Here is a 12,051-nt window from a genome sequence, read left to right on the forward strand (position 1 = left end):
AACTGAATTTTTACACTAATCGGAGCGTAGTTTTGAGTTTCTATCCCACGACAACATGGCGGACCTGGCTTCACCTGCCCCAATGTTGGTAAGATAGGCATAGCCCATCTATTTGGTCTTATTGTAATCTATGCTTATACCTTATTTTTTCTGCCTAAAGATGCATATGTTTTGGTTATACACTACTAGACAGTGCTTTGTTTGACAGAGTCAGTAACGTGTAAGTTATTGGTATGAAAAAAACTTGAAAATGTTCTTTGTACCAAAATTGAGCAAGCAAGCTAAAAATGAGTTATTTTCAGATCTTAAAACATGTGCAGTTTTCTTAGCCCTTATTTAACGTCATTTAATAGTCGAATAAATACATATTTAATACAAACATGTGACATTACAGACGATGCCGTAAAATGGAAGCTGGTAGATCAAGCTATGAGCTGCAGCTAGATACGATACAAGTAAGTGAGAGTCAGGTGGTAGGAGATCTGGTGAATGCAGACAATGGTGTGCACTTCCGCCTGGTACTGACCTCACTGACTGACGGCCGCTGGCGACTGGAGGTGGACGAGGCTCAGCCTACTAGGGCACGCTACAGGGTGCAGCATGTCCTTCATCAGGAGCCTCCTAATGACAAGTACGTCGTCATTAGGCTATCTGTTAGCATATGATTCACGTTAAGCTGTTATAGCTGCTTTTTTAATGGGTGAGTTGATTTGTCTTTGAGAGATACAGAATCCATATGTTAATAATACATCTCAAAGGTACTCAGTAATACAGTAATACTGAGTTAAGTATTGTAAGTAATATTAAAAGAGTCCTCAAGCTCTTGGTTAATAAGGAGTGAAACACCAGTTCAGAAGTAATAGAGAAGCCTTTTAAACATTGAGATTGTTAAAACTTTCTACCACGTAATAGTTATTTCCTATATATGTAATCTGTGTGTTAATGGAGAATTTGGATTTTGTCAAATTACATTTTTTTTTTAAGTGTGCATAATTTTAGTGTTCAGAAACGTATGTTGTCTGAAAGCCAGACTGTTATAGCAGTTATGAAGGTTGTTATACAGTGTTTGAAATTGTGGAAGTAGCAGCAGATTTATTCTAGCCGAACTGTCTAGATCAGTATTCAATTGGGTTTAATGTCAGGAAGAAAGGTGTTATTTTGTTTAGCCATCAAGAGTTCTTGAAAAGGCCAATATCATTAAAAACTCTACCAACATTGTTGAGTGTACAATTATTATGATGTTAAAGACATTTACAAACAAATTGGTTGGTAGCTGTGTGCACCAATACACCTGATACCATATTACCATATTTTTAGAGTGGGTGAACCAATAACTATCATGATGACTGACTTGGTCAAACATGTCTTAAATGATAAAGCCAAAGTTAAATAAGAATTTTTCAAAAAGTTCTTGGAGCTATCAATCTTTTCTTACGGATATTGTGGCAGTTTCATAAGAAGGTAGGTTCCAAAATGATTCTTATGATTTTAAAAGCAAGAGATCAGCATCCACAGGGTGCTTCACTTATATCCTGAAAGTAAAATCTGCATTAGGTATATCATCCAATCAACAAATGACCAAATGAAGGGTCTAGAAGGAATTTTTTCAATAAGCGGAAAAACTGACTGTGAGACATTGTTTGGGATATGTTTTCATCTGTATCTCAGATCTGTTACCGACAATGGCATATAAGCTTTCGTAAATTGATAATTTTCGAAAAACCACTTACGGCAACACATATTTTGCTAAATTTCTGCCTTCAGTGCCTCAATTCATCATTCCACAGAACATTTTCCAAAAGGGGAGTTTTAGAGAATTAAGTTTACTCCAACATGAGCTTTTGTTTTATCACTTAATATGAATGTAATCAAAAGTTAAGTGAGATATAATGAATTTTACTGGAATGAGCAATTTTGGAAAGAGACTAAAGTGAATGCTCTGTATACAAATTGATTAACGTCAGCTATATTGTGTACATGTTAGACAAAGGAACTTGTTTCATAACTGAAATAATTATGTATGTCTAGAAATGGACCATGTAACAACGAAATGGTTCCTTACGTCTTGGACAGTGGGTTAAGACCACCAAGTTAGGTGTTCAGGAGAGCTCTATAATTTTCATCTTCTTATAAAAGTAATGTTCTTTACCCTGAGTTTTAAATAAATGAAGCCAATTATTCAGAATTCATTTTCATGTTTGCCATGATACGAGCTGTAAACTGGAGATAAGTTTAAGAATTTCAATAGAAAGCAATACAACCATAAAAAAAGACAAACACAGCTAATAACATAATATTTAAAAACTTTTGAGGGCTCCTGGATAATCCCTTAATAATGGCAGTGATATAATTTCAAAACCATATAGATAATTTAAATGTTTGTCAAAGATTTCTATGGATGTTTTATTTAAAAATATTTGTTCCCACAAATTGTTGATTTTGATTACTATATTTCTCATGAAACTTTGTTCAGTGTGGAGATTCCACTGTATTGTTATTATAAACTAAGACTGGCCATGTAATAACATTTTGATTATTATCCTCTGATTTCAGATGTTAATTTGTAATTTGGCTGATATCCTGCTTATAATCAAGTTCCTTACTTAAGTCTGAATACATTAAAAACTAAAATGTTTATTTTTTTTGTATCAGGTTAGAACTCGCAGAGAAGACTGAAAACTCTGTAACTGTCAAGAGTGGGGTCAATAAAGCAGTGCTGGTCGGAGCTCCATTCCGCTTGGACATGTACTCTGGTGATCAGCTGGTTCTGAGTGTTAATGCTCGGGGACTCTTTAGGTTCGAGCATCACCGCACCAAATCTCCTCCGTAAGTCTTCGCTCTCTCAGTTGAGATCTGACTAAGTTTCAATATAATATCTTTTGTAAACAGTAATTTAATATTTAGTATGAACTTGAAGAATGTGCAGTACCAGTATGCAGTACATTGGCTGTCTCGCTTCCATTTCCAGAGTAATTACTCTTTAACTTTTATTGTACATAGTAAACTAATTGCAACTCTTCATAACTTACGAATTCCTTGTTTACCCCTTAAATTGAGTCCACATATCACAGAAAGGAGACAATTTGTTCCATAACCCAATACAAATTTGTAGCAAAAATATAAACACAAATTTGGTATTTCTTTGTATCATATGTGACTCGGAACAAATTTTTAATTAACACACGATTATCTCTGAAAACCGGTAACTTTGAAAACCCCAAGGTTCAATTCTGGGGTCTATCTTGTTTTTGTGTTACATTAAACTGCAATAGTAAATTATACCCTAATGCTGACGGCTAAAGAAAAATAGCACAAAAGTAGTAAATAGTATTTTTATAATAGGTAGAAAGAAAAAAAGTGTAAGAGCAAATTAGATGCGTTTCATGTGTGATGTTTATGTAAATCTTCTTTCCTTGAGGCTTGGAGACTACATAGAGGATTGCCTCACGTATGTAGAGTGGCAACACAGTGAGAATTTTCAAGTCTAAAAGCTTCTCGGCAGCTTTCTTGCACTCTGGTACAGTCCATTGACTGACAGAGCAAACAGGTACAAGTGTGCTCTTCAATATTTTGTATAAACTTAGTGGTTTTTTAGAACTGCCGAGGAAGTGTTTTACATCAAAGTGTAGTGTTTACAACCAGCTTCAAGTGTATGTGAGTAGTTTTAATAAAATCTGTGAATTAAATAAGATAAGGACAATTTAATCAAAGTTTCTTCATGGAAATACAAGAATGTTAATTGAATACAGATAAAGAATTATCAGAGATAAGACATCCTGACCTCTGGACTGTAGATAACCGAGCTCTTGACTTTAAACTGAGCTGAGCTGAGACTGGGCCTGAACAGGTACCACTGCCAACTGTCAACTACACCCAACTTTGTTTACAAACAAACTCACATCCTTGGAAGGGAACTATTTATTCTACCACTAGCTTTAATAATTTCATACAGTTATTGAATTTGCTATTTATTTATTTATTATTATTTATTTATTTATTTTTTTAACTGTGTTTAAAATATGACAAATAAAAAACAATTTTTTTGTGGGAAGTGTACAAGGGACATAAAGAAAGCTAAGTCCGTATTATGTAGGGGAGCATGCTCTAAATGGTTTAATTTTAAATGTACTTCCTTAAGTAATGATGACTACAACAAAATCTACAAAACCAAAGAAAAATGGTACTGTGAGTCATGCTTATCTTCTGATATAGCTGAAGAGCTTGACTTGGAAAAAAGTTTAATAGAAATAGATGTTACTCAGGAACTCGAGAATCAAATGGAAATCATAAACACCTTGAATGAGGATTTGAGGCAAGCACAGGAAGAAATACAAAAACTAAAAAACCATAGTGTACAGTTAGAATCCTTAGTTTTGAAAAAAGAAGAAACTATAATAAATTTAGAGAGAAAAATAAAGGAACAAAATCTTATAATTAAGGAGCCTCATTGGCCAAGTTTAACAACACAAGATAGAGAAAAATTACATGTTAGTCTTCCACTGGTTCATTCAACTCCAGAAAAAAGGTACACCAGGGTTGGAAAAAGAGCGTGGAGTTCTAAAAAAAAACCAAAATGTTGCTCCTCCATCAGTTGCAAACACTAAGAAATGTACAAAATTATATAAAAAAGAGCTATATAAATCACAAAATTCAAATTTTAATATAGTAACTCAAAACCGTTTTGAAGTTCTTTTATCTCAAGAAGAGGATGAAAAAGAAGGTGAACTAAAAGAAAACACTTCTGATGATGAGAGACCTGGCAAAAATATGATTCTCCTCTGCGCTGATAGTCATGGTCGAAATTTAGCCTCGCATCTGAACAACATACACTCCCTAACTGAATATGAAGCGGTGGGTTTTATAAATCCCGGGGGGAGATCAAAGCAAATTTTGAAGAAAAAGAATATTGAAGGGGAAAATTTAAACAAAAAAGACATTTTGGTACTCATGTGTGGGTCAAATGACATTGCTGGAAATGAGGCTGAAGAGGCTCTGTCAAACATATCTGACACATTAGACAACACAAAAAACACCAATGTCATTCTGGTTGATCTGCCGACGCGATATGACTTGGTAAACTGGTCTTGTGTGAATCGAGCTGTATCAAGGACTAATCTGCGCTTGAAGGAGTTAGACCAGAAATACTCACACGCTACAGTGGTTGATGTGAGTAAAGCAGAGAGACACTTCCATACTCGTCACGGCCAACATCTCAACACCCGAGGGAAACAGTGGTTAGCAAAGCTGATAGCTGAAAAAATTCAACAAATCACAAGTGAGGCAGAGACAGTTCCAGCAACTCAGCAGTCAAGACAGCAAGTAGCAGAAGATCTTTCCTCTTCAGGAAGTACTGCGTCGGAAAACTGCCAACCCTTGCAGTTGGGCAAGCATCCAGATCGGACTACAACGACAATAAATCCTTAAATATTTTTCATTTAAACATTCGATCCATTAGAAATAAGTTAGATTTGTTGGATTTATTTTTAAGTAGTTTGAATTTTCATATTGTAACACTAAGTGAGCACTGGCTTTATAATGAGGAAGCCTCCATGTATGTTCCATATGGTTTTAAGATAGGAAATATTAGTTGTGGGAAAATGTCACTAGGAGGAGGAAGTGTTATGTTTGTCAAGCAGGATGTTGATTTCAAGACTATTGATGTGGATAGTTTTTGTATCGAAAGAACCTTTGAAGCGACAGCAATGATTCTGTCTAGGGAAAACCTTGCCATAGTTACAGCTTACAGACCACCAGATTCTAATATAGACATTTTTCTTAATTCTTTGGACACACTTTTAACTTTTCTGTACAAAAAATATAAAAATTCAAAAATTGTTGTAACAGCAGATTTTAACATAAATATTGTAAAGGAATCATATGAAACAAATTCATTTTTAAATGTTTTAAGATCTCGTAACCTGTACTGTCTGAATCAAGAAGCAACTAGAGGTAAAGCATGTATAGACAATATTGCCACAAATGTATCTAGAGAACATGTTGACTGTATAGTTGTAGAACCTCACTTATCGGATCACGCAGGGATTTTGGCAAAGTTTGGTTGTTTTAACCCAAAATTAAATGGTAATAAGGAAGTAAAATATGTTAGAAACCTTTCATATAATGCCACTTTAAATCTTAAGGAAAATTTAAAAGCTGTAGACTGGTCACATATTGGCAATTTTTCAGAGGTTGATCAAGCCTGTGATTACTTTATTACTAATGTGACAAACTCTCTCAATGAGTTTTGTAAAGTGAAGCAGATAAAAACTAACGCTTTGAAAATCCCACACCATAAATGGTTTACATCAGAGTTAAGAAAATTTAGAGAGTTTGTGGTTGGCCTTTATGATAGGTTCAAAAGTAGCAAGGGTACACTTAATGAAAATTACCATAAGAAGGAATATTTAGGAGCTTTAAAAGAGTACAGGTCCAAAATTAAGCAAGAAAAAATAAAGTCAAATGAAAACTATATACAAAATGCCACAAATAAATGTAAAGCAGCCTGGAATGTAATAAAAGCAGAAACTAACTCTGGCAATAACAATAAGTATGATCAGGCAGCAGGCATTCAATGTGATACATTTAATGACTATTTTGTTAATTTAGTAAGTAATCTAGACATAGGTAGTGGTTTAAACACTGGTGTATTGGAAAACAATGCAATAGAACTTACAAATAATTACGTCTTGAATTCTAATAGGGCAATAGAGATCATTAGTTGGAAACAAATTGTAGATAGTGACATTTTAAAATTGGTATCAAACTTGAGCTCATCAAGGAGTGAGGACTGTTACGGGATATCTAACAAAGTGGTAAAGGACATCATAGACATAATTTTAAGACCTCTCACCTTTATTTTTAATATGATTCTGGAACAAGGTAAATATCCAAAAGCTTTTAAGATAAGTAAAGTTACACCCATTTATAAAAAAGAAGATAAACTTAATCCATCAAGTTATCGCCCAATTTCCTTGATACCAATATTTAGTAAAATTTTAGAAGGGTGTATAAAAATGCAACTAAATCTTTTCTTTGTACAAAATAATTTGTTCTGCGATCAACAATTTGGATTCATCTCTGGACGTAGTACTGTAAAAGCTGTAGAAAGAGTGGTGGAAAAAATTCTTTTAAATTTTGAAAGTAAGTTTCTGATGTCTGCAACACTGATAGATTTATCAAAAGGCCTTTGACTGTATTTCTCATGAATTAATAGTGAAAAAATTGTTTTGTTATGGTATTAAGAATAATGAACTAAATCTTTTCAAATCATTCCTTAGTTATAGAGAGCAAAGTGGTTGTACAAGGGCAAGACAAATCTAATTTTAGAGAAATAAAAGTGGGTGTCCCGCAAGGTTCAGTGTTAGGACCTTTACTCTTCGTTATTGCCATCAATGACTTAGCTTTTAATACACCGTGTACAACAATATTGTACGCTGACGATACCACTCTCTTAAATTTTGATCAAAGTCTTGATGAACTTGTTAAGTTAGAAAACCAGGCAGTTAAAAGGGCATTAGATTGGTTTGAGGCTAATAAACTTATGGTAAACAACAGCAAAACTGAAAAAATCATTTTCTCTTTGAATCACACAATATATAAAGACATTAAGCCTGTAAAGCTTTTGGGAATGTATCTAGATAGTAGGTTAAGCTGGGATTATCACATTGAAGAACTGTGTAAAAAACTGGCAAGGGTAACCTATCTTTTGAGAAGGTTAAAAAACTGTGTATCAAGAAATATGCTAATTATGGCCTACTATGCATTTTTTCAATCTCATTTGCGTTATGGCATAACCCTATGGGGTAACTCTTGTAATTCCGAAAAAGTTTTTGTATGGCAAAAAAAAGCACTTAGGATAATAAAAAATGTTGAACCTAGGGCGTCGTGTGTAGAAATTTTTAAAGAACTAGAAGTAATGACCCTTTATAATTTATATATATATATATATATATATATATATATATATATTGCTGTTTAATTAGTGTTAAAGAGAGTCTTGAGTTGTTTAAAGTACGGCAGGAAGTACATAGATATCCAACTAGATCAAATTATTTTTTAGAATTGCCTCAAATAAAATTAGAGAAAACCAATAGAAGTCACATTAAAATGAAACTTAAATTTTTTAACAAATTACCTGAAAAGGCATGGACTGTACCCCTGCAAAGTTTAAAAAAAATTACAGAAAGGTGGTTTAAACAAAATGTTTTTTATTCAGTGAATGATTTTTTGAACACTGTGATATTAGTAGCCTAAGATTTTAAATTATTTATTCATTTATTTATGATATTTTTAACTGTGTGTAGATTCAACTTTTAAACCTGACATTAACTTTAGTAAATAATTTATGTACATAGTTTAGTTTATTTATTGACTGTCATATTTATTCAATTGACTTACATGAAAAATATGTGCCTAATATGTATTTTTTAAGGTTTATATGCTATGATCATTGTAAATAATTAGCTATGACTTTGTCAATTGCATTTCTATGGATTGCCTAACGACAATAAAAACCTTGAATCTTGAATCCTTGCCAGGTATCTTATTGTCCTTTTTTGATGTATCAGCGCTCTCTCCAAGTTAGTATTAGAGGTTCGTCTCCTCTAATAATATATAATTGGTACCAATGAAACATACATCAGACGGCTTTCAAAGAAGGAATAGTAAGCAGTTTTTGCTGCATGCAGGTCACTTACATGCATTATTCTTCTGATCATATAAATTTCAGAGCAGAGTTTCTTATTTAGGGTTCTTATGTGTTGCTGTCATAATGAGAGCTTTGAATCTGAAATGCCTCGAAGAGTTAAATTTACATCTTTGTTTTTAGTTGTGTAATTTATTTTCATTTAGTGCTAGCTCGTTGTTGCAGTATATTTTTGTTCTGGTGAGGGCTGTATTGGCATGTAGTTTGAGTGCATCTATTGATTTATCTGATACGGTGGTAACTGTTTCATCTGCATACATGGTAGTTTTGTAGAGGTTTCCTAGTTGGTTTGGGAGGTCATTTGTGAGCAGAATGAACAGAATTAGCCCAAGTACTGAGCCCTGTCACACTCCTCCTCTTCTTAATAGGACTCTTTCAGGATGTACTCTGTGTTTTGTACCATTTTGTGTGTCTACTATTTCAACAAGCTTGTTGTCTATTGTTTAAGTAGCTACAGAACCATTGTGCTGTTTTCCCCTTAATGTCTAGTGTTTTGTAGCTTTTGGAGAAGCTGATTTTGGTTAAGGCAATCAGACTCCTTGCTGAAATCAAGAAATAGGCTAGGGAGCCTTCTTCTAGTTGGTCTATGACGTGTTCTGTCAGCTGGATTAGGGCAGTTGTAGACCTGTTTATGTTGTTCCAGATGACAAATGAGTCTTTAAGGACAATTTTTTTTTCAAACATTTTTGAAAATGTGGGTATTAGGTAGGTTAATGTGTAGCTGTTTGTGTCTAGTAGGACCTTACTTGTATTTTGGAAATGCTTTGCTGTTTTTTAGCTGTGTTGGGAAAATACCTTGTTTGAGTAACTTGTTTACGAGCTCTGTAAGGTGGCGGACTAGTTAATTTTTACATATCTTTACTAGTTTCTTAATATTTTGTCAATTCAAGATTATGTTTTTAGTTTTAAAGGGTTTATAGCTTTTTGTATTTCAGCTTCCGTGGTTTCTTGAAAGTGCGGCTCTTCATTTGTTAGTTGAGGTGCTGGTGTGGTATTGTTTATATTGGTCCTGATATTTTAGGTCTCTCCAGTTTTTCTGCTACAGTAGCAAAAGAATTATTGGAGTGGTTTGCTATTTCTTGGATGCCTTCTAATGTTTCCTGTTCTACTTGGAGCTTCCATTGATTCTTGGCCTTGGGTTTTTCATTCCTTTCATTGTTTATGATTGAGTCATTGATTAGGTCTGAGGATTGTTTTTACCACAAATTTGTAATTCTCTGGTCATAATCTTTATTCTTTGCTGCGGTTTCAGCTTTATCCTCTGGCCATCCATAGCATAGTTCTTTTTCAAGTTCTTTTGTACATGCAGATTCTTGAGTCGGGGCATTCATCATCCCAATATGGCTTTCTTTTGTGTTGTTTTTCCTGGATAGTTTTAGTGGTCAGGTATCATTGAGCATTGTTTAAAATTTTAATGAAAATTATCATAGGCTTCATTATTTTATACTTTATGTTTTGAAGACACTTTCCCAGTTTTGAATTTTTATTTTTGATTTGAGAGTGTTAAGCGTTTTATTGGTGGAAATTCTTTTACTTTCATTTGGTGGGGATGGTTTATTTGCTCTCAGGTGTAGTGTGACTATTTGTGCTATGTGGTCTAAGAGGCCTGATGGTGCAATAGTTTTTGTATTTGTTGGGCATTGATGTTGCTGCATATCCAGTTTATTGCCCTTTTAGATGTCTGTTTGATTCAGATTGGTGGTAGTTTTAGCCTTGACAGGTCAAAAGATCTTAGGAGTTTCTCTAGCTAGTTGTCATTATCACCTTCAAGATTGTTCACGTTTGTGTCTTATATAATGATCATTGGTTTCATACTACTGTACTTAGTGCGTCGTCTAGTTGGTTATGTAGGATGCTTATAGCATGGCCTAGGTTTGCACCCAGAGATCTGTAAACACCCATTATTTGAGTTGTAGTCTTCTTGATTTTTATTTCAAATAGAGCAGTTTTGTATATATCGTGAACACTTTTAATTCTTAATTATAGGACCACATAATTATAAATTTGCTTTATTTGGTTGACAAGTCTTTTTAGAGAAGATATAGTAAGCAATACATGTATTGTTAAGATGTAGTTTTATATTTATATGTTTTATATTATATATGATGTCATTCTATATTTGTAATTATTGTTAAAAAATGAATAATGTATGTATGAATTGAATTGAAGTGAAACAAATTTATATTTACTTCAGTCTTCTGTACTAATGAAACAAGCATTCTAAGTGTTGTTATTTAATTGAAACAAATTCAAAATTAAAATTATCAAATAAATTAATAATTCACAAATTTGAACAGGTGAATAATTTTTATCTCAGAAATACCTGCTAATACGGTTATCTGAATATATAGTATATTTTTACCAAAATATACTTTAAAAAAGTCTTAGTTGTTAAATTTTTAAATCTACAGTATAAATGTGGCCAAGAAATGTCGGTATCCTTAAAAAAGACAGGTGGGGGATGTGTGTTTCCATAGTATTAGGAATATTATACAAAGTTCTTATTTTTACCAATATTTTTAAGGGCTCGGTCTAAGTTTACTAAACGGCAAGATTATTACCGGTGGCTACGTACAGGGTGAGTTAATAGATTTGATTCTGGTTTGAGTTAAAGATCACGGTAAAAAAAGACCTTGGGATTTGATTATGTGGTTTGACACGCATTAATCTGGTATCTTCTTTTTATTTTCTTGGTTGCACTTGTCTTGTCGGATTTTGTGTTTTTGTTGTTAGTGACTATTATAATCTTATTATGGTTGTGTTAGTGGCAGCACATTTAGGAAGAATTGCTTGTTGTCTGGGCACCTGTAAGCTATTTTTGGTGGGTTTTTGCTCGTAATAAGTTATTATTTTTTTGTTTCATATTTATATAAATAATACATTGTATTGGTTGCCTAAAATATTCATCAGGCATCATATCTTAGTTGAACATCTTTTTCTCTTTGTACATACATTTTAATCACGGCATAGTTTTTATTCATAGTGGGATTAGGCCTTGGCACGTAAGCATTTAATATACTTCTCAGGCTCTTATTGCTGTTACAGATATCATTTTGCTGCTTATTATTTATATTATATTACACTTTATATACTTTATAAATATACATTTTTCAACAGTATGGTCTGTTTTTAGACTATTGTTTATTATTCGCAAAAATCGTTTTGGTTGAGTTATAGTTGTTTTCAAAGTATAAGTTCCGCCCCATAAAATTAGAGCATAATCTATTTTAGAATTAATTAAGCAAAATATAACTTTCTTGACTTCTGCATATCTGTCTGTGCCTTTCTGTGGTTTGGTAATCAATTTTCAGATTTTGAATTTACCAACCTGATATCTGTAGACGTAA

General features: G+C 33.2%; 1 protein-coding gene across 2 annotated transcripts in view; it reads left to right on the forward strand.

Annotated features, from left to right (window-relative positions):
* Window positions 1-12,051, forward strand: part of LOC124364520 (neutral alpha-glucosidase AB) — a 61,998-nt gene that overhangs the window by 11,208 nt on the left and 38,739 nt on the right. For both annotated transcript variants that reach the window (XM_046820070.1, XM_046820069.1), the window contains 2 exons: window positions 395-631; window positions 2,653-2,826. In XM_046820070.1, the coding sequence (XP_046676026.1) occupies window positions 395-631; window positions 2,653-2,826 (411 nt within the window). The remainder of the gene's footprint in view (window positions 1-394; window positions 632-2,652; window positions 2,827-12,051) is intronic.

This window comes from Homalodisca vitripennis, chromosome 6 (assembly GCF_021130785.1).
Source record: "Homalodisca vitripennis isolate AUS2020 chromosome 6, UT_GWSS_2.1, whole genome shotgun sequence".
NCBI classification, from domain to species: domain Eukaryota; kingdom Metazoa; phylum Arthropoda; class Insecta; order Hemiptera; family Cicadellidae; genus Homalodisca; species Homalodisca vitripennis.